The following is a 24,702-nucleotide window of genomic DNA, read 5'->3' as shown; positions in this document are numbered from 1 at the left end:
CCTCACTAAGCCCCAGTGGTGGCCTAAGCAAATCATGTATAGATACAACTAGCATCCAGAATTGCAACTGACCTGGGCAGTGGACCTCTGCGTAAACTCCCCAGTTTCCTCCTGCACAAAAACCTGTCAGGAACATGGCAATGCAGGCGAGTTCACTTCTGTGCCTCTCCCGCCAGGCACGGCACATTCTTCCCTTCTGGCCAGCGGCAGCTTCTGCTCTGCCGCTCTTAGCTGTGACTGGCAGGTGGGGCGAGGCCCCCTTTGCCGTCAGGACTGCCAGCCTCTCTAACACCTAACCCAGCGTCTGCTTGACTCTCGTCCAGATCGCCTATACCTTTTTTGTCTAGATGCATTTTCTTTTCTGATTTCCAGACTGAAAAATAATACCCATGACAGACTTAATTTCTGTGTTCACACCTGGCCAATTTTATTCACTAGCTAAAGTAACATTTTCCTTTACATGAAAAAGCAAGCAATGGCGGCAGGAGGGTCAGTCGTTAGGCATCTCCCGCCAGCCTCAGTGCAGGGCTTCATGGACGGCTAAGGGGTGTGTCTGATGGCTGATCCTAAAGGCCCTGGTGCCAGGGGTGCTGCTGGCCACACCAGGGTCAGGAGCACATATGGAGAAGGAAGGAATCAACACAGAAGAACTGAAAGAAGGACCACATGTAACATGGCAACTTCCTTTCTGATGTGGCACCTCAAATTCATTGGATTTGCTCTATTGGGAGAAAGCCCCTGGCCGTACCCCATTTAAATACATTCTCTAAAGCTTCAACCATCTCACAGGCAGATAACAAGAGCGGGTAGACAAAAAGTCATCACCTTTTTCAGGTGACAACTCTGTCATAACATTCTGTTTACCTTTGTGTTGAAGCCTTCAGCATTCTGGGTGATTTTGTAGAGCTGCGGGAACCTGAGCATGCTCTCCTGAGTGCAAGACCTCTCGAAGATTCCCAGAGTGAAGGGTGGCAGTGCAGTGAAAATCTGTGTGGAGAACAGTGAGCCATTAATGGAGGCCTTTCCGACTCACATGGCTCAAGGGGTTCAGTTCTATAGAATGATGACTTAACTCTCAGTCAAGCCCAAACCTGAGCGCCAGTGATTCACGACTCCCCAGACACCCTCCAAACAAGGATAATAAACGATAGACCATTTTTAACTGTTACTTCATCAGTATAAAATGAATACATGGGATACTCAATCAACAATACATTTGATTAGTCAAGAAATATTGTTAATGAACAGCTACCTTTCTTGGTGAAATGAGTGGTGACTGAGAATCGCACCCTCCTGAGCTTTGTGAAGTGCTGCTGTGTTTGCTGCTTGTGCCGGCAGAAGCACAGTTTTACAACTTCCCATCCTGACTTTATGCTCCAATTTCAGGAAGCACAATGCACTTCATTTATTCATGTGACAGACGTTTATTGGGGATGAATTATGGGCCAGATAGGGTGATAAGCCCCAGGAATACAGAGATGTAAAAACAGAAGGAAAAAGAAGGAAAAGAAGCAGGTTCCTGACCTCCAGGAGCTCCGTCTACTGTAGAGGTGGAGACAGGGCAGCTGGCAACAGGCAAATAAATAAACATATAAAACACAGTGCTCTGCAAAATTACTCATGGGGAAGGCTGGGGACAGAGAAGGGAAAGTCAAGAAAGAATTGTTGGCCCAAAGAGCATCTGAACTGTGAGGCACTGTACCTGTGGGACTTGGCAGGATGTGGGTAAGAGGGGGGCAGAAGGAAGCCTTCTCATAAAACGATACCCCCACAAAGCTTCGAGGCATGAATGCACATGGCACATTTGGGGGAGACGTCTAGGACACCCAGGATGGTGGCTGGCTGCGGACTCAGTGCAAGACAAGGCTTGGATGGTGACAGAACAACCTCCTGTGCCCGCAAGTTCTTGGGCAGGCAGTGCTTTCTAAGACTTTCGCCTGTGTGCTCTAGAGAGGAGTGAAGTGCTCATGTATGTGTTTCAGAGGGAGGAAGCCAGATGCTGAAGAAGAAGCTTGGAATAAACACATCATTTCAGGCCAGGAGGTGCGGCAGCCCTGTGGGTCATTCTCCTCTTGGTTCTGGGCAAATGGGTCACAGAGACTGGCTGGGTCACTCACTTCTTAGTGTCAGCATCAAGCAAATCCATACCCACAAACCCAGCAAATTCTCCAGCCCATGGGAACTGGGTGCTGTCTCTAAGGGAACTCTGAATGCATGCCAGCTACGGGGAGCCTGGGAAATAAGCTTCTCCCCGGTCTGTTGGGAGAAAGCCACGGGCAATGTGGTGGAGGAAGACCGACACAACCCGCAGGCTCCCTCCCTCTCCCGGGAGCAGAAAGAGAAGCAGCCCTGGGATTTCAGTGCTCTGCAGATTTCCAGAAGAAAAAGATCAAGAGTGGTTGCCCTCATTCCCCTCACAATAACAGAGTTATCTGTTTAATGACTAGATGCAGGCGCTGGGAACAAACATCTCAGAAGCCCTGCACACTCTGAGTACATAAACTCGCCCTTACTGTGGCGCGTACTTGTCTGCTGTTAACACTGCCATCTTATATTTTCTTTTCCCTTTTCACTTGCCTGTCTCCTTCTGCCCACTTCAAATCCTCCCCCACACTTCACCACAAGGCTACCAGCCTAGGGGGCCTTCTGGCATTTTTCACCCTGCTTACTGCATACTTCACACACATATATACTGTTGAGGAGTCATTATTTGTTTTACAGAAATAAGACATTACGCACATTTTTCTTTATAACATTTTTCTCACTAAATAATACATCACGGGAAGCCCTCTGAGTCCCCTGGGTCTGACGCTAATGCAGCGTTTCCCTGCTCACGTAATAATTCATAGCATGGATGCGCCATAATTTTTCAGCCCTGCATTCATTTTTGTTTCCAGGTCTTTGTTCTCACAAGCATTATGTAACAAACATCTATAATATAGAATACCATTTATGCTTTGCCTTTTATTTCTATGGAGTGGATTCCCAAAAGCGGGGGTTGCTTGGTAAGAAGATATGAGTATGTTTAATTTTACAAGATTCTGTTCAGTTGCCTTTTAAAAAGGTTCCAATCAGTTACATGTTTTTCCTTCCCAAAGGACAATGGTATTCTTTTCCCTGCTTCCTATCAGCAATGGGTGTTATGTTATATTTCATATTCTCTAGTTTAGAAAACTAAAGATATTAACTCTTTCTTTAAAAAATTTACATTTCCCCAACTACCAGTAATTTTGAGAATGTTTCCATATATTTGTGGACCATTTAGATTTGGAGTCCTGTGAAATGTCTAGTCAAGTCTTTTGTACATTTTTACATTCATATTTTATCACCTTTTTTAAGAGTTCTTTGAATATAACAGATATCAACTCTGTCTTTATGTTATAGAAAATTTTAACTAAATATATTCGTTGCCTACTTGCTTTCTTTATGGCTTCTTTTGCCATATCAAAGCTTTTAGTTTTTATATGGTCAAGAATAGCTTCAGAGTGTCTGACTGTGTTATGGAAGTTTTCAGAAATTTTTTCAGAATTCTTACAGTTATATTTTTCACATTTAAGTCTTAATATATCTGGAATTTATTTACTACATGGTTTAAGATTGAAGCCCAATTTTCTTTTACTTTTCCAAATAAAGAACTAGTTGCGAGAACACAATTAATCCAAACTTTCCCACTGAACTGAAATACCAACTTATATACATTTATGAAATTCTCACATTTTATTATAGACCTAGGATCTAGAACTGGGATCTTGTTCTAGATTCTCTGGCTTATTTGTTTAGTTCTGTGTTAAAATCACATTGATTTGTTTACAGTGGCTTTGTAGTATAGTCTAATCTTAGTATAGTATCTTAGCAAAGATAAGTCTACCTTTATGATTTCCATTTTTGGATATGCTTTGCATATTTATTCTCAGGTAGTTGTTAATTCCACTTATACTTTAATATCATTTTATGTAACTCCCCCTCTTTCACCCTCAAACAGCCACCTATTGTGAATTTATTTGGAATCACATAAAAATTTATATATTAATTTTAGAGGAGCTGATTCTTTTATGATACTAAGTCTTCTCATATAAGGATATATTTCCATTTATTCAAATCTTGTTTCGTACACTTCAAAAAATTTTTGGTTTTTTCCATATAAGTACTATCAATATTGTTCCTAGGCAAAGTATAATTTTAATTGCTATTTTGAAAGAATTATTACTTCCTTTGCATTTCTAAGTGCTCACTGCTGGAGTGAAAAAAAAAGCTATTGATTTTTATACATTTGTAATGGATCTGGTCACCCTAATGAGTTCTCTAATAATTCCACTATTTCTTTACTAGCTATTTTTGGGATTTCTATACATACAATCATATATGAACATATTGGCATGGCCATTTTTTGTGTATGCCTATTTGCATAAGCACAGAAATAGTTCATCTTTTTTTCTAGTATTTTCAATAGTTATTTAATTTTCTCATCAGTTGATGAAAATCTCAAAACAGTGCTGAATTATATAGTGAAGGCAGGAATCTCTGACTAATTTCTTATTTTAAATAAAACAGTTTTAGAATTTTACCATTTATGACAAATGGTATTTTATAAAGAATCTGTATTGTTATTTGGCTTCTTTCTTTCTTAATTTACTTAGAGTTCTTATCTTGGAAATGACAGCTGAACTGCCTCAAATGCTTTTGCAGCATCTAACTGATGGGATCACATTTTTCTTCTTTATTTTGTTGTTATAGTGATACTTATAAATTAAAAAAAAATTTTTGAACCTCTTGTAAAATTTATTTCAATCTCAGTTGGTCAAATATTTCATTTGGTTGATACACTCTTGAACTCTAATTGCTGATGTTTTATTTAGAATTTTTATATTCATGTTTTTAAGTGAGGCTGGCTAACAGTTTGTTATGTTGGCTTGATAAAATTAAATAGTATAAATTTTCTGAAACAGTTTAAAAACACAGTTATCTCTTCATTAAAAAATAGATAAAATTTAGCTGAAATCTATCTGATAATTGTAGCTTTTGTCACTGGTGGCCTCTTTACTCTCATTCCACCCATAAAATAAAATGATGTAGAAGTCTGAGATGATAATAGAGTATAATGAGAATCTAATGAGATAGCACTCATTCATGACTTGTGTTTTGAAAGATGTGTTTTAAGTCAGTTTTAATGCTGTCTTATCTGCTAGCAGAGTTGAACTGAGAAGCAGTGATGTGCTATTTGGCTTCAGGAATCAAACAAAGGATATTTAGAAGAAGAAGAAGCAGGAGAAATACTGCTTGAAGAAAATGAGAGGGAGAACCCAGTACAGAAGATGTGTCACTAGCAAATAGTATACATGTCACAAACTGTCTCTTGCACTGGGTTTTTGTGGAGTAGAAAAAGGTTGCTGAATAGTACATTATTGGAAAAGTAAAATTGAAATATGGGCTAAGGTGGATTAGATAAGAATACTGTATGCACGTTAAATTTTCAGATTTTGGTCATTACACTGTGGTTATGTAAGAGAATGAGCTTAGTAACTATGCAGTAAGGTATTAAGCAGTAAGATGAATCATGTCTTAAGTTATTGGGTTGGCCAAAAAGTTCATTTTTTTTGTAAGATGGAGCTTTAACTTTATTCAAAACAGTTTTCTTGGACTATATTGTGACAGCTGTCATATTAGTGTCCATTTAAAAAAACTTATGAAAATTGGTGAATTTTGTGTAGCCATTTTAATATTGAAGATGGAAGAAAATCCGCAACATTTTCAGCATATCGTGCTTTATTATTTCATGAAAGATAAAAATGCAACTGAAATGCAAGAAAGGATTTGTGCAGTGTATGGAGAAGGTGCTGTGACTGATTCAACATGTCAAAAGTGGTGTGTGGAGTTTCGTGCTGGAGATTTCTCATTGGACAATGCTCCACAATCTGGTAGACCAGGTGAAGTTGATAGCGATCAAACTGAGACATTAATTGAGAACAATCAATGTTCTACTACTCAGAGATAGCCAACATACTCAAAATATCCAAATCAATACAGTGGTCGGTGAAAATGAAAACTGTATCTTTTATTTTACAGAAAAAACTAAAAGGACTTTTTGGGCCAACATGATAGCTTCAACTGCTTTAGAAAGAAATGTGTTTGCACGGGGGGTTGGGGGTGGCGGCGGTGCACGCATACCTATGGGCAAACCTCTGTGTTCTCAAAGGGTTTGGTCTCCCAGCATGATTGAGCCTGGAGGTCAGTGACCCTCCTTTCTGATCCCACTTCACAGATTCGAGACATCCCATGTCGCTCCCCATTTTCTGATGCCACTCCCTGGCAGAACATTCCAACAACTGTGCTGTGGGCTCCATAGTAGTTTAGGGCCGTTTCACCTTGACATTCACTTCTCTGCTGCAATATTCTCTTCTCTATAGTATGGAGACCCAAAGTAGATAAAAAATATTCCCAGCCCCAGGGATCAGAGGACTTTATGAGTCTTAAACTTTCATGTGCATGACATCACTAGGAAATTGCCTTTACAGTGCAGTATGTCTGAGAAACTGTTAAGTCAGGGAGGAGATCAGGAATCTGCATCTTGAACCACACCCTGGTTATCCTCATGCAAGTGGTCTGTGGACCATATTTTGGCCAATGCCATCCTATAGCCTATCAGCCTCTTATGAATAGTAGGCACACAATTAAGTTTGTTGAATTAATTTGAATCGCCCAGGATTGTATGGAACTAAAAAAAGAATCTAGTTCTCATGCCCTGACTGTGAAAATAGGGCCAAAATCCATTTGTCATGTAATCAGGTGACATGCATTATAGTTCTGGTTTTAGCTCTAAATCATAGTCTCCTAGGTCTCAGTCTCCTATTTCTAAATACATATGTAGGCATGGGTTTGGCCCTTTCTAGCACTAAATCACTATGGAGCTGTCAGCATATTTCCCAATAAATGGTCACATAATTTTAACCTGCTCAAAACAGTTTTAAGTTTTACAAAGTTAACAATCTGTCCAAAGGGAGGTCGTTGAGCCCCTATCCATGTGATAGGTGGCTGGAGCAGCTTTTCTAGCACAGGTGATAAATGAACATCAATTCAGCCCTGTTCTCACCACCTGTCACCTTTGTCTTTGAGGGTCTAAGTATTAGCAACAAAGGTGTTCATGCACTTTGTAGTCAGTAACAGTTACTGACCAATGCTCTTTCACTCAAGAACTGAACTCAGTCTCGGTGATATCTTAGTCTACACATCTGACTCTCTTAACCTGTAAGCTATACAGAACTGGGAAGCCTGCAGTATACAGTATTTTATATCCAGTGTCTAGTATAGTGGCCACTCAAAAAAAAAAAAAGAAAAAGAAAAAAGAAAACAGGGTTGAGTGCATGGGTGACTTGACTCTCTGGCCACAAATGTATATTCAAGCTGTAAATATTTATAGCACCACAATTTATGTTATTGTACGCCTGGTAACTTCCATCTACAGCTATCTATGATGACTGCTTCCGACTGGAAACTCCCACGAAGCAGAGAATGTCAGAGTTAGTCTCCAAAGCAAGTGTGAAAGTGCAACCCAAAACAGCTGCCATGTTGGCGTGTCTGAAGCACTTAGCACAAGCCCTTCAGTTCTCCTTGCCAGTGGAACACAAAGCTAGGTAGCTACTTCATCATTTTATCTTATAGTTTATATTTATTTCCAGCTTTTGCATTCACTGCAGTCAAGTAATTTAAAAACAACTTCAAACTCATTTAAAAAAGCCAAATAAACTGATTACCATTTACCACAGGAGCTGGAAGTCAGAATTCATTATTTTAGCTCTAACTGTGAAAGTAAACATTCTTCCTCAAGGACAGATATTCTTTTAAGAGGGACAAAAAGAACACCAGATCACATACTGTATGTTTGTATATCTACGTTTGAGAATTCAGAAATAAAATTACAAAGTAGAATGAGTTTAGATGTAGTTCAGAAATTTTACTTGAGCTAAAAACATGAAAATTTTGCACAGGCATTTAGTAAGGAGGTAACAAGGGTCTATTATCAAGATATATGGGTTAATAATTTCATGGGGTTATTCAAGAATGATCTGCTATGATTGAAACCATGTGTGGAGAGTTTGGGCTTCTGCAGGATGTGTCGCAGCAACAAAGGCCCTAAAGATGTATTTGTGCTGCCTGCTATGTATACAGATGATGGACTTAGATACACTTCCCAGACATAAACAGTGCAGGAATGTCACTGAAGTTCTGTGTGCTATCAGACAGAGATGGAGAATGCTTACCACATTGTACAAGCCGATGCACCAACGTTCAAATAAAATCTGCCCAGAAAATCCATTTACAAAGGCGAACCAAAGCTGAAAGAGAAGAAAGTTCATGAAGTTTTATATCAATATTGACCTAAATGTTTCCATTTGCTGAAGAAGTAGCAGGAATGAGGACCACCAGCTGGACACAGCTGTTAGGGATAAAAAGCCACAGGACCATAGCAGTTCTTCCATAAAATATAAATTCCCACTATAACATATACCAATATTTTAAGAAAATTTATTTTTAAGGCATACAATGATTTTAAGTGGTAATATGTACATATTAGTAGAAAAGCAATTCATATTTAACGCATAACTACTATGTTTTGTGTCTACACTTTTTCATTGGCTGCAACAGTCTCAACTTCATGTTCTTTTCCCCCATACAGCTGATTTGATAAATATAATTTACCTTTGTAGGGCTTCCAAATAGATAAAAAATAAACTAAAAAAAAACAAGAACTCTTCTACTGGTCACATGTGCTCTCAGTTCATAAAAAGGCAACCCCTCCGTAATGGAGTGTCCGCCACCACAGCAGAGGTGGCAGCACATGCATGAAAGAACCACGCTGCAATCATCTTTTGCAGTAACACGGCTGTATAAATAAATAGGATGTAGGTGATTATTCATACCTTCAAGTAGTCTATAATTCTAATTGATTAGGCAAGACTGACATAAAAAACTACTACAGAGCAAAGTGTGTCTGGGACATGCACGACAAGTGAATAAAACTATTTAAGAAAGGAACGATCACCCAGCTATAATTTGGAGAACACGTGGAGGTGGTGAGAGTGGGGTAGACCAAGGGTGAGCCCTCATGTTGAGGGATGGGAACCTGCCTCAGAAGGGAGTGAAAACAGAAATACGAAATGTTGCTATTTAATTCAGCTAAATTGATATGATACAACAGGATTCCAGGGATTTGGGGCAGACTTCAACATATTCCATGCTAATCACAAAATCAGATTTTAGGGTGTACAACTGTGACAGACTGAATCTGTTACCATGGCAGGACAATGGTCACACAGATCAGCTGCCCACTACCTGCCCCCACGCAGTAATTTGAGTTGAGATCAACTCTGCTACTAAAATTTTACTGAATAAGATTTTTAAAGATCAGTTTCTAGACTCCACCAGACTATGTTCCTTGAGACAGGAACTGTTCCTTACCCTGTGCAATGTACCCAGGCTGACACTTTGTACAAACAGGGACCCACTGCGTTCCAGTGGGATCAAATGGACAATCTCAATCTGATTGACAGATGAAGTTTTCTTAAGAACAGTTTTCATCATCTCATTTTCTAGTTCAAAAAACTACTAGGGATCTCTTCTAAACCTAAAATAAGCTTGCTGCCCTCTAAAAATCCTTCCACATTCCTATTCACTCTTAGTTTCAACTATCTCCCACGAGGTCATTGTAAGGCCTGGCTACTCTCTGTGAATAATACTGGTAGAGAACTAAGAATCAGAAGTTTGTGCTGTGCTCTCTACTCCACATATTTTTACAACACCTATTCTAATATTAGCCATTTCTAAAGTGACAGTTTCAATCACACTGTATCCCTACCACTCAAGGCCTAGCAAACAACACTTCAACCAAAATTTTAGTACAGTGAGAGCCTGGATCCACACCAGATTCAAACATATTTTTACATTGTTTCAAAGGTTTTAACCTAATTCCTAATTTCCAAATATTGTGGCATACGAGGTCTGTCTGAAGGTATCCAACCATGTAATATGAAAAATAGAGAAATTTATTGAAGAAGATACAATTGTTCATAGGTCAATGACACCCTAGTCGCCTTCAATGTAGGCACCTTGGGACTTCATTCAGTTCTCCCAGTTACTATCAGTTGTCCCATTGTACTTTCCTGAATCTCAGTGATGGTCTGAAATCTCTTCCCTTTCAAAGGTGATTTTAGTTTTGGGAAAAGCCAGGAGTCACAGGGCACCAAATCTGGGAAGCAGAGAAACTGAGTCCCCTGGGTAATTTGATGTGTCACCAAAAAACTCTGCATGAGATGTGATGCATGAGCAGGCGCACTGTTGTGACGAAGCTGCCAACCACCAAGCTGCCCATAGCTGTGGCCTTTGGAATCACCTGAAAAATTTCTGAACAGGAATGTTCAAGCTTAATGCAAAGTTGGATACAGATTCGTTGCTCTACTCAGTCATTTTGAATGCAACAGCCACACAGTATGCATTCTCACTCAAGGGCATCTCCTGCCCCCACTGACTAGTACAATGAAGTTGTCATTGTTCACACATGCTCATTCCAGTCCACTCTCCTTGGCTGCCAGGTTCCATCAATATCGTGCAAACCATTTTCATTATATTAACAATGGTTGGACTTTTTGCAGACAGACCTCGCACATCTAATATTTTATTCAAACACCTGAGCAAACATTGGCAAATACTTAATAAACACTATTTTATTGCTTAATTCAGTTAATTTATTGTGTTTTGTTGAAGGTAACCTGGGGAAATAGCTATTGCCATCCCCAGTCATTGTCTACACATATGTTTAATGTATTTTTCCTTCGATCCAGTGATTCAAGATTTAGGGACATACTCTAAATTATATCTTATAGTTATAATCACATAGTATTCAACATGAAAATACAAGGGAGTTTACCGTAGCATTATTTGAAAGATAAAACATTAGGGCCTGTATTTACACTGATAGCTGGTTAAATGAATTATGGTTCACCCATAACAATAAAACACTACACAGACATCATAGAGTAGTATAAATCTGTAAGCACTGTAATATAAAAATATCACAGATATATTGTTAAAATGAAAAATGTCAAGGTATATGTTGAATAGTCATAATTGCACAGAATGAATGATGCACTTCCAACTTTTTAGAAGACATAAGATATTGTTAATATTAGTTATCTTTAGGTAGTAGAAATGTTCTCTAGGTGCTATAATGGAGACTAACTTAGACCTCTTCCATTGTTCTGATCTTTATTGTATGATAAAAACAATCAGCAAAGTGGGAGTAGAGGGAGCATACCTCAACATAATAAAGGCCATATATGAGAAAACTATAGCCAACATCATACTCAATAGGTAAAATATAAAAGCTTTCCCATGAAAATCAGGAACAAGAAAAGGGTGGTCCACTTTCACCACTTTTACTTAACATAGTATTGGAAGTTCTAGCCACAGCAATTAGACAAGAAAAATAAATAAAAGGCATCCAAACTGGAAAGGAGGAAGTAAAACTGTCGTTGTTTGGAGACAACATCATAGCATACGTAGAAAACCCTATAGATTCCACCAAAAAACTACTCAACCTAATATGTGAGTTTGGCAAAACAGTGGGGTACAAAGTCAATATTCAGAAATTGAAAGCATTTTAGTGCACCAACAATGAAATATCAGAAACAGAAATCAGGAAAAAATCTCATTTACTATAGCAACAAGAAAAATAAACTACCTTGGAATAAACCTAACCAAGAAGGTAAAAGACCTGTACTCAGAAGACTATATAACACTGAAGAAATAAATTAAGAAAGATACAAATAAATGGAATCATATACTGTGTTCATGGATTGGAAGAATTAACATCATCAAAGTGTCCATACCACCCAAAGCAATTGATAGATTCAATGCAAATCCCTATTAAAATGCAGTGATATATTTCACAGATATAGAACAAGTATTTCAAAAATTTATATGGAACCACAAATAACCCCTAATAGCCTCAGTAATATCCAGAAAGAAGAACAAAGTAGGAGGGATCACAGTACCTGATATCAAACTATATTACAAGGCCACTGTAATTAAAACAGTATGGTGCTGGCATAAGAACAGACACATAGATCAATGGAGTGGAGAAGAGAGCCCAGGAATAAACCCATGTCTCTATGGTCAATTAATATTTGACCAGTGGGGAAGGAGGATAAAATAGAGCAAAAATAGCCTGTTCAACAAATGGTGTTGGGAGATGTAGACAGCCACATGCAAAAAAAAAAAAAAAAATTCACCACCAACTTACACCATACACAAAAATAAACTCAAGATGGATAACAGACTTAAATATAAGTTGCTACACCATAAAAATTGAGAGGAGATCAAAGGCAGGAAAATCTTAGATATTCTATGCAGCAATATTTTCACCAGTACATCCCCTACAGGAAGGGGCATAAAGGAAAGAATAAACAAATGAGATTACATAAAATTGAAAAGCTTCTGCATGGCTAAAGAGAACATCAACAAAATGAGAAAGGAACCAACCTTATGGGAAAATATATTTGCCAATGCTACCTCAGACAAGGGTTGGATCTCCAAAATATATAAAGAACTCACATGACTCCACACCAGGAAGACAAACAATCCAATTAAAAAATGGCAAAGGACCTGAACAGACACTTCTCCAAGGAGGACATACAGAGGGCTCAGAGACATATAAAAGGATGCCCAACATCACAAGCCATCAGAGAGATGCAAATTAAAACCACAATGAGATACCACTCCACACTGGTCAGAATGGCCATCATAAACAAACAATAAGTGCTGGCAAGATTGTGGAGAAAAAGGAACCCTAGTGCACTGTTGGTGGGATTGCAGACAGATGCAGCCACTGTGGAAAACAGTATGGAAGTTCCTCAAAAAACTAAGACTGGTACTGCCTTTTGAGCCAGCAATTCCACTGCTGGGATTACATCCTAAAAATCCTGAAACACAAGTTCAAAAGAACCTATGCACCCCAGTGTTCAAGGAGGCACAATTTACAACAGCCAAGTGCTGGAAACAACCTATATGCCCATCAGTAGATGAGTGGATCAAAAAATGGTGGTATATTTACACAATGGAATACTATGCAGCAGAAGGAAAGAAAGAACTCCTATCCTTCACAGCAGCATGGATGGAACTGGAGAGCATTATGCTAAATGAAATAAGTCAGGCAGTGAAAGACAAGTACCATATGATCTCACCTATAAGTGGAATCTAATCAACAAAACAAACAAGCAAGTAAAATATAACCAGAGACATTTAAATAAATATCAAACTGATAGTAACCAGAGGGGAGGACAGAGAGGGATAATGGGGGAAAGAAGGGGAAGGGTCATCAAGGAACATGTATAAAGGAGCCATGGACAAAGCCTAAGGGGAGGGGAAGGATTGAGGGTGGGAGGTGGGAGTGGGTGGAAAATGGTGACAACTGTAGTTGAAGAACAATAAAAAAATTAATGTTTTTTACTGGTATAACTATTTCAAGCAGTAATTCTCAACTAGGATTCATTTTGTCTCCAGGAGACATTTGACAGTTTCTGGAGACCTTTCTGAGGGTGTTATTGGCATTTAGTAGGTAGAAGCCAAATACTCTGCTAATTATCCTACAATGTCTAGGACAGCCTTCTACAACAAAGAATTATGCAGTCCAAAATGTGAACTCTGGAGAAACTGGGTGAAAAAAAATAAATTTATTTATTTTAAAAATTAACTTCAATTTTTTTCTTTTTAAAAAAGATTTTGTTGATTTACTTTTAGAGAGAGGGAAAGAAGGCAGAAAGAGAGGGAGAGAAACATCAATGTAAGAGAGAAACATTGATCAGTTGCTTCTCATACTCACCCCAACCAAAGCCAGACTCACAACCCAGGCATGTGCCCTGACCAGGAATTGAACTGGAGAACTTTCGCTTTGTGGGACAACGCCCAACTAACTGAGCCATACTGGTCAGGGCAGAAAATAAATTTATTAGATCAACTAGATAGAAGTCAGAAATCTTGTTGTAACAGATGTTCATTATAAGCAAAATAATGGCATGTGAGAAGTTGCATGAAGCCACAGTTATGTATGGGTTCTCGAAGTTCTATTTCTTTTTGAGTACATAATTCCCCTCTAGCCTGATCTCATACACAGAACCAAAGGCCCCATTCTTTAGCGGCCATAGGAGCCCTGGGTGTGTATCCAAAAGTTCACATACTTAGATTCCTAAAACAGAAATATACCTTGATATATTAGTAATGAGAAATCACTCAAAAGATAGTAAATTTTTTATACGTAAAACACACAAGTTGTTGAAAATGTATAACGGGGGAGAAATATCCTAAGAAACCAAGCATCCCTTTTTCAACATTAACCTTTGCTCCAAGCCATCCTGAACCATGAAAAAATCTTTAATCCTCATTCTTGATTAGCTGAATGTTAGGATATTTCCCACAAGCAGCCAATGTTCTGATTCTGTCCAAGTTGGCACTGCCTTGACCACATGTTTCTTCAAACATTTTTGATATGTTTGTACTAATTTTTATCAGTTGCAGGTGCCACAGCTTTTTGAAAAGTATAAACAAGCTCATTCTCAACATTTCCAGTTGAATTTCAATCTTCATTCAAATAATCTATCATTAGATGACCAGACCAGTTTATTTCACTGGAAATATTTATTTGGTAAAGAAAAAAAAGTAAAACCAAAATAGACAAAACAAACAAAAATTCTATACCCTAATTTCAAAATCCATGAGCTGGTTTTCTCTTACATGGTAAACTAAACAATCAAACTTGATTTCATTTTGGCAAGACTTCCATAGGTGAAATGGAAAAAGTATGAGAACACACTGTATTTTTAAATATTTATATGAATGTACTTAGTTTTTATTTTATTTATTCATGAGACAGGTACACAATGGTCCCCTGACACACTATAAAATCAGACTTTCACACTGGTTAGTTATATACAAACGTTAATTCATACACAAAAAAGAAAGCACTGCCCAATTCCTAAACATTAATGTCATTTCTGGTGGACCACAATTTCCACGTTACACCAGACACAGCCCTCAATGCAAACAGACGGCCTGTCCCTCTTCTGATGTGCCTTCAGTTTGCTGATAGGCCCTAAATTTTACTTCTCTGGATTAATCGGGAAAAAGATTCCTCTGCCTTTACTTTCTTGTTAACTAGGAATGCTCTTAAATGAATACAGTAGAAGCTGAGAGAGCCAGGTTCTGCCTGGACAGCCTCAGACTTGGTGAGTTGGTGGGAAGGCCTGCCAAGTACTGACGGCTTGCCAAGCTCCTGGGGTTTTTGGTCCTCAAATGTAGTGCTGTTATGAGCAAACTGACCCAAACTTATTAAATAGCTTTTCCTTCTTGGAAAAAAATCCATCTTTGCTTAAACTGCTGCCTCAAGCCAAAAATGCAGTAACCATCTTGGCTAATTGCGCAGACTCCTGTCTAGAAGTCCCAGCACCATTGTACAACCTCAGGGACTACAGACCTTCACTGCTCAGCTTCTCAGCTAAAGCTGACATACTTAGATGGTTTCTTCATTTGGGAATGGGAGGACCTGTTCCTCCATTCACTCTGTTCTTCCAAGACCCATGGTAGAGGACTGAAGTGGAAAAGTACAGAGAATAATCAAATAAATTAGCCATATCGTTTCTCATTAAAGTGGCAATAGCATCATGATCCCCTGATTTGCACATCAGGTCTAAGCTGATTAACTGGCATTAACTATGTTTAAAAGGCAAAATGATACAGTCTTGTTCGATGTTTGATCTGGCAATATGATTAGGTTAAAAATAAGCATCTACTTCATCTAGAAACTGTGTTTTCAGAAATTCACTTTTCATCAATGAGAGTACCTTTATGTAAAAACATACTTTGTTTTGCAGCATTGTTAATAGCAGAAAACAAAGTAAACAAAACAAAACAAAACAAAAAGCACAGGGGAAAAAACCCTAAAGTTCTTTATTAGGGAATGAATGTAACAAGTCTATGAAATTTTAAGCACTTATCTTTGACAATGTTAAATCTACATGTAGGTAAATGAAGAAATGCATGCCAAAGAAATAGCATTGGATTGACAAAAGAAAAGGCAAAATAAATAGGTAAGTAACTAGGTAGGTGGGAAATCAAGGAGAAAAATCAGGATGCTATTATAAAATGGGAGTTATCAGAATTGATGATGATGATGAGAATAATTAATAATAACAATAACAACAACAACAACAACAGTAGGAATATACCCTAAAAACTTCCCCCTTAACTATTTTTTGTCCAATAAATTATGGGACTCTGTGGCCAGAATTAAATGGAATGGGCAGAGCTTCATCTCTAAAATCTGTGGGGATGTAATAAAGGCTGTATATGACAAACCCTCAACCAACCTCATAATGAATGAGCAAAAACTATAAGCATTTCACTTAAGATCAGGAACAAGACAGGGATGTCTGCTTTCACACTCTTATTCAATACAGTACTAGAAGTCCTAGCCACAGAAGTCAGACAAGAAGAAAAAATAAAAGGCATCCAAACTGGAAAAGAAGAAGTAAAACTATCATTATTTGCAGATGACATGATATTATATATAAAGAACCCTAAAGATTCCATCAAAAACAACTAGAACTAATGAATTAATTCAATGAAGTAGCAGGATACAAAATAAATTTCTATACACCAGAAATGAACTATCAGAAAGGGAAACTAAGAAAACAATCTAATTTTCAGTTGCTTCAAAAAAACCTGGAAATACATTTAACAAAGGAGGTAAAAGACCGGTACTTGGAAAATTATAAGACACTGAAGAAAGAAACTGAAGAAGATACAAATAAGTAGAAATACATGCTGGGTTCATGGATAGGAAGAATTAACATGCATATTACCCAAAGCAATCTAAAGATTCAACATAATTCCTATCAAGATACCAACAGCATATTTCACAGAACTGGAACAAATACTATGAAAATTTATATGAAACCACAAGAGACCCTCAATAGCCACAGCAATCTTGAGAAAGAAGAAATAAGTTGGAGGAATCACGTTACCTAATATCGAACTCTACTGCAAACCCATAGTAATCAAAACAGCAGGGGATTGGCATGAAACAAACACACAGACCAGTGGAACTGAGAGAGAGCCCAGGAAAAAACCCATGCCTTTATGTTTAATTAATATTAGACAAAGGGAGCAAGAATGTACAATGAAGGAAAGATAGTCTATTCAATAAATGGTGGTGAGAAAATTGGACATGTGCAGAAAAAATGACACTGGGCCACCTTCTTACACCACACATGTGAGTAAACTCAAAATGGATTAAAGATGTAAATTTTAGACTTGAAATCATAGAAATCCTAGAAGAAAATATAGGCAGTAAAATCTCAGACATTTCTCATAGCAATATTTTAACTGATGTATATCCTTGGTTAAGGGAAACAGAAAAAATAAACAAGTGGGATTACATCAAACTCAAAAGTTTTTGCACAGCAAAGGAAATAATCAACCAAATGAAATGACAGTCTGCTGAATGGGAGAACATATTTGCTGATACATTTCATAAGGGGTTAACGTCCAAAATTTATAAAGAACTTATAAAACTCAAAACCAAAAAAAAAACCCCAAAAACAAACAATCCAATTAAAAAATGGGTAGAGGACCTGAATAGACACTTCTCCAAAGAGGACATACAGATGGTCTGTAGATATATGAAAAGAAGCTCAATGTCACTAATCACCAGAGAAATGCAAATTAAAACCACGGTGAGATATCACCTCACACCTGTCAGAATGGCTATCATCAGTAAATCAACAAACAAGTGTTGGCAAGGATGTGGAGAAAAGAGAATCGTCATGCACTGTTGGTGGAAATGCAGATTGGTGTAGCCACTATTACCTCAAAAAATTAAAAATGGCACTGTCTTATGGCCCAAGGATTCCACTTCTGGTAATTTATCCAAAGAAACCTGAAACTAATTCAAAAGAACATATGAGCCCCTATGTTCATTGCAGCATTATTTACAATAGCCTAGATTTGGAAGCAGCCCAAGTGTCCATCACTAGATGAGTGGATAAAAAACTGTGGTACATTTACACAACGAAATACTACTCAGCCATAAAAATAGGATCTTGCCCTTTGCAATGGCACAGATCGACCTGGAGAGTATTATGTGAAATGAAAGGAGCCAGTCAGAGAAAGACAAGTACCATATGATTTCACTCATATGTGGAATCTAATGAACAAAGTGGATTAACAAGCAAAATAGAGACCAACTCATAGATAGGGAGCAGGCTGACAGCTGTGGGATGGGAGGAGGGCTGGGGAGCTGGGTGAAAACATGAAAGGATTAAGCAAAATACATACATACATACATACATACATAAAACAAACTCATAGATACAGGTAACACTGTGATGATTGCTGGGGAGAAGGGTAGTGGGAGAGGTGCAAGAGGGCAGGGGGGATAAATGGCAGTGGAAGGAGACCTGACTTGGGTAGTACACACACAATACAATATGCAGATGATGTAGTATAGAATTGTACATCTGAAGCCTATATAATTTTATTAACCAGTGTCATCCCAATAAATGCATAAAAAAATAAAGACTTTAAGCAAAAAAATAAAATCTGTGGAGAATTTCCTCTTTCTGAGTCACTTAGATAACTACATTGCTAGCAGCGAACACCACATACTCATAAAACTTCTAGGGACTTTTCAAGGCAAACCGCCAAAAATGAAAGTTACAGAAAATGTGTACTAGAATCATTTATTGTAAAATCATGACAAAAAATGTCTACACATCTTTACACAAGTGTAAAGGTATGGAAGGGTAGGTAAACTGTTTCCATTGATTACCTGAGCAGAAATGGAAGCAGATGAAGAGAAATTATTTTCCTTTACACATCTCTATTGTTACAACAAATAAGCATACTTTAAAGAATTATGTAGAAAAAAGACCTTGTTATTCTCTATCACTGCACCATGCTCAGTTCTCTCTTACCTTGTCACATCCTATACTTTTTGTTGCTTTACCTATATAATTTGTTGCACCATTTGTAAGATGCTTGCAAGCAGAGGTTGTATTGATTTTACTCACTATTGCATGCTCAGGATCTAGTGCAGTGCTTGGCACGTAGTAGGTACTGAATAAATGAGTATATGACGACAAGTACTGACACTTAACCATTGAAGAGGAAAGAGCACATGCATGTGAGCACAGGATAGACCATGGAATTGGCCAAATAAGTTTCATCCTAGCTTGAGCACATAATTGCTATTTAAGCATGGGAATCTTCCTTAATCCCTCCAAACTTCACTTTTTTAAATGAAGAAATGTAAGGAAAATCACATATTGCAGAATTATCATTTTTGCTCTTATTGATGATGGACACTAACCTGCTTTTAATCTTTGCTATGGGCCAAGAATCTCACACCCTTTAAATGTATTATCTCATTTAAACCTCATAGCAATCCTGACAAGTAGGCATTTTCTCCATTTCACAAATGAGGAAACCAGGGCACAGAGAAGATTACAGATATTATGACTGGTACCAAATACGTGTTTTAATAAACTATAGTTATTAACAGTAGACCCTATATGACAAATAAGTGATTTTTAAAAATATGAATGTTAAGGCAAATCAGAATCGAATCAATATTTATAGCTACTAATTTACAATGCCACTGCAATCTTAAAATTGTAATATCAACAAAATACTTCAAAACTGTGAGTGCATAAACAGATCAAAAACTTATGAAGAAAATGACCTCTTAAGCCTCTAATGCCATATAAGGACAGGAAAGTATTCTTTTAAAATTAGAGTATAAACTGTTTTTAAACACAGGATGCAAACATCTTTCTCCTTTTTGCAGAACAAAATGCAGTCACTCTGGTTTGAAGCATTTGCCTATAAGACTTTAAGCTAAAATACTGTAGAGTTTTTTGTTTTTTTTTGTTTTTGCTAATATGGTTGAAACCAACCCAGTAGACAATCAAAAGTAACTATCTTGTCTTCCATTCTTCGAATAAAATTCTTTGAATAAAAAGCCAAAATAAATTAATACTAATGTGACAATCTAAGTTGAAATGGATTAGAATCTTAAAAGTATAAAACAGAAATTCAACATGCAAATAAATGTAGCATATGATGTGCACATACAAATTGCTTATTTTAGCATTTTCTTTTCCATTAAAATCCCAAGTGTTACAAGCAGTTGAATCTTCTAGCTCAAAAGTCACAAAAGTTAGTAAAAGGAAGTCTGGTAAACATTTTCAAAGTTTCCTTAATTACTGATTTTTCAGTGCTACAAAATGCCTCTGCTTCTGCAAAATTACATGCTCACACTGTGGAACATCAGGTAAATGCAAAACTGTGTTTCCCTCACATAAAAGGCCATAATACCGACCAGATGGTGTATGCACAATTAAATTGATTTTTAATAAGGAATTCCTGGCACAATAGAATGTAATCGCTCCAAATTGTGTCAAGGACTACTTACATTTTTTATAGTTCAAGGCTTAGACTCTTCAGCCCAAATCCCATGCTACAGTGTTAGGGGACCAAATAGCTCTGGAGACCAGTAATGAAATAATGAGTCTTTCATCTGGAGGTCACTGGTTAGGATCTGCTATCGTTCATTAAGGACACAGTTGTTTCCAGCCTCCTGGTGTTGGAACAGTGGTGGAGGGTTTATTATGGAAAGGGTAGCAGAAATATGTGTAAGATCACTTCATTTATGAACAGGACCTGTGGCAAATATTTGAGAACGTGTTTTATAACCAATAAAGCAATGCTCTTAACATACTGACAGCAAGATTTAATGCCTGGTTCCACAGCACAAGGTTGGAAGGTAGGCAGCAGAATGCTGATGCTGTCTCTCTGCCTCCATCAGCCACACAGTGCCTGCAGCCTGGGCAAGGTGTGACATTTCTTCTTATTTTTAAAAAAGAATAAGTATTATTTTAAAATTCAAGTGTTGAACAATTTACTAGGACTGTGCTTGAAATTATGCTCTGCACTATGGGTAGGAGTCATGAAGGTGAAGCAGATACCATCTTTGCCCTTAATAAGGAAGTCCATCTGGCTTGGGACAGGGTTGGAATAAATCAGAGGGGTGGAAAAGTTCTTTGGGAACATGACACAGAGATACATGGGCTCTGTCTCTAGGAGTCACTGCAGCTTTTCCAAAGGTGGTAGGCACTTGGGCTGGATCTTGAAGTATCAGATTCCACTCATCAATTTGGAGCCGGGAGAAGAGGCATTAAAGGCATTGGGAACAATCTGTACATAATTGAAGCAGATGTGAACTTCCAGGTGGCTAGAATAAGAGAAATGAAGTGAGAGGAGAGAACTGTGTTCAGGCTGTGAAGGACATTAGACAGGTGTTCTTCAAATACATGAACAGCTATGCATGTGTGCCTAAGAGAAATTTGAAAAGCTTCATATCTAAAAATTCAAAAAGCTGTCTCAATATTCTTTTATTTATTTCACTGTGGTAACCTATACATAACAGAAAATTTGCCACTTTAATCATTAAATTGTACAATTCAGTGGCATTAAGTCAATTCATATTGCTGTAAAACCATTGCCACTATTCATCTCCAGAACTTTTTCATCATCCCAACCTGAAACTATTCCCATAAACAGTAACTCTCCATTCCCTCTCTCTCCATCCCTAGTCACCACTCTTCTACTTTCAGTCTCTGTGAATTTATCTATTCTAGTTACTTCATATAACTGGAATAATGCAATGTTTGCTTTTTTTGTGTCTGTCTGCCTTGTATCACTTAGCATGTTTTTAAGGTTCATCCATGTTGTAGCAATTATCAGAATTTCATTTCTTAAGGCTGGATGATATTTCATTATATGTATATATCACATTTTGCTTATTCACTCATCCACTGATGCACACTTGGGTTGTTTCTACCTTTGGCTGCTGTGAACATTTGTGTCCAAATACCTGTTTGAGTCCTTGCTTTCAATTCTTTTGGGTATATATCCAGAAATGGAACTGCTGGACTATATATAATTCTATGTTTAACTTTCTGAGAAACCTCCATACTATCTTCCACAATAACCACACCATTTTACTTTCTCACCAGCAAAGCACCAATGTTCCAATTTCTCCATATTGTCACAAACACTTATTTTTTATTTAAAAAATGGTAGTGATTTTAGTGGGTGTGAATTGGTATCTTTCACTTTGTGGTTCTGATTTGCATTTGCCTAATAGTTAGAAATCTTGAGAAACTTTTCATGTGCTTATTGGCCATTTGTATATCTTCTCTGGAGAAATGTCTTTTCAAGTTTATTTTTTAATTGATTTTTATTTTCGGTTTTCTTGTTGTTGAGTTGTAGGAGTTCTTTATATATTATAAATATTGATCCCTTATCCATTATGATTTGCAAATATTTTTCCCATTCTGTGAGTTGCCCTTTTACTCTGTTGAGAGTATCTTTTGACACACAAAATTTTTTATTTTGAAGAAGTGAAATTTATCTATATTACCTGTGCTTTCAGTGTCATATCCAAGAAACCATTGCCAAATCCATATGTCATGTTTTCTCCTTATGCTTTCTTCTAAGAGTTTTATAGTTTTAGCTATCATATTTAGGACTTCAATCTATTTTGAGTTAATGTTTCTATATGCTATGGGTTTGATTTTCTTTTGAATGTAGATACCAAGTTTTCTCTACATCATCTGTTGAAAAGACAGTCCTTTACCATGAAGGGTTTTAGCACCCTTGCTGAAAATCATTGCCTGTACATACAATGGCTTATTTCTGGGCTCTCTATTCTGTTCCATTGGTTTATATGCCTGTCTTTTTGCCAGTATCATACTGTTTTAATTACTGTAGCTTTGTAGCAAGTTTTGAAATCAGGAAGTGTGTTTCTTCCAATTTTGTTCTTTTTCAAACTTGTTTTGGCTATTTGAAGTCCCTTAAGATTCCATGAAAATTTTAGGATTAGTTTTTCTACTTCTGCAAGAAATGTTGTTGGGATTGCATTGAATTTGTATATTGCTTTGGTTTCAATATATTGTTAAGGCAATGTAAGTTTTTAAGTAATAAAGTTAAGTAATTGTCAAGGATATAATTTCTGGCATGTTGTAAATGTTGACATTTTAAAATAAGATTTGCATCATTCTTTTTAATGTAAGCAATGAATTCTAAGTACCACAAGTGGATACCCATCAGAACCCACTTTAAAAAATATATGAACAAATATTTCTCTAACAGTCAGAAATTTTGTCATTATTTTTGTCTCAAATTTGTTTTCCATTGCACTTGACCCATGCATGTATAACTCAATCCCAGCTTAATCTATTTTAGTTTAAAAGTCTTTTTGATCATCCTATCATGCTTTACAAAAATAATGACTAAAAATTAAAATTAATTTTCTGTGGCTATGGCTCTAAGTGTTAAAAGTCATTCTAGATTGAGTTTTCATTACAATTACTAGTGGTATACAATGGATAAAAATATACATTTTGAAAATTATTAAATAATGAATAAAATTTTATTAGAAATATATCTTTTAATGAGCAGTATGGGGGCTGAGTCCTCTGCTGGCCCATTGGTTCATACTACTGTGGAAGAATATTACCTATTGCTAGGTTGAGACAAGGTTCAGCTTTATTTCTATAGCTCTAAATCCTGAAATATCTAGTTCACAGAATAAACAAGAATATAAAGTTTTGTTAGAGTAATATTCATCAATACTTTGGACCTCTGATCCATGCCAAAAAGTAATACAGTGGTCTAGTAGTAAAGTTATTTGAAATTATGTATCTGTTGACATCTAGGATCTGAAAGCAAAGGAAAAAAAATCCTGACTTCCAAAGAATTTGTTAACCATTCATTAGAATAATTCACTTTTCTTACTTCTAGGAAGTATACATAAAAGCTATAACCAAGAAGTTTCAAATAACTTTTAATTATCCAGCTATACTTTCATTTAGACATGTCTTTTCCTCCTAATACACTGAGAAGTGATTGAAAAAATTAAAATATTTTTCATTTTTAATACACTATTGCTATTACATTATTGTTTAATAAAATAGTGCCCTCTTATCACAAAGGACTACCTTGCTCACATCATATTCTATGGGCATGAGTTTCCCCGGGTGCATCACATAGTCACCCTGTATCACATGCTTTAAGCATCTTTCCCAACCTTAGCTCATTCAAATTTAGGAAGATGCCTGCCATAAAACTAACTGGCAACACCTATCTTTACTTTTAACTAATCAGTTAAATCAGTAAAAAAGTTCTGACTTCAAATTTCAACTAAAATATCCACATTAGTATATATCCCCAAGATGACCATTTCACTGCTGAGCTTCCATTCACAGATGAAGATCAACCAGATCAACAGAGCTTTTGCATGAATACTGTGTCTACCAGAAATGAGGGACAGTTACCTTCCATGTGTCTCCCTGAGCATCTCTCTGGGAAGTTCTTCAGCAGCAATGTCTCACTGACCATTTTGAGGGGCTTTATTGTTTTATTTTTCAGCAAATGTTGTCTTCTTGGTTTGTGTCCTTGAAATTTTTTTGTGCCATGGATCATGCCCCACAGTGAGATTCCGAGATGTGTACCTTTGTTTTGTAAAGTAGATGTGGACTCTTTCAATCTCTTTCTGAGAGATATAATGATATAATTATACATATATATGTGCATATA

At 37.0% G+C, this 24,702-nt stretch overlaps 1 protein-coding gene across 1 annotated transcript in view; it reads right to left on the bottom strand.

The window, feature by feature from the left end:
* Positions 1–24,702, bottom strand: part of ATP8A2 (ATPase phospholipid transporting 8A2) — a 568,312-nt gene that overhangs the window by 152,385 nt on the left and 391,225 nt on the right. Inside the window, exons 28-29 of the mRNA XM_045844948.1 lie at positions 8,256–8,330; positions 865–987 (exon numbers count right to left, since the gene is read on the bottom strand). Of these exons, the coding sequence (XP_045700904.1) occupies positions 865–987; positions 8,256–8,330 (198 nt within the window). The remainder of the gene's footprint in view (positions 1–864; positions 988–8,255; positions 8,331–24,702) is intronic.

The sequence above is a fragment of the Phyllostomus hastatus genome, unplaced genomic scaffold (genome assembly GCF_019186645.2).
Source record: "Phyllostomus hastatus isolate PE091 unplaced genomic scaffold, TTU_PhHast_1.1 phas_contig_41, whole genome shotgun sequence".
Taxonomy (NCBI): Eukaryota; Metazoa; Chordata; class Mammalia; order Chiroptera; family Phyllostomidae; genus Phyllostomus; species Phyllostomus hastatus.
Note: the sequence above shows the minus strand (reverse complement) of the source record. Positions and strands in the feature narration are given on the sequence as shown.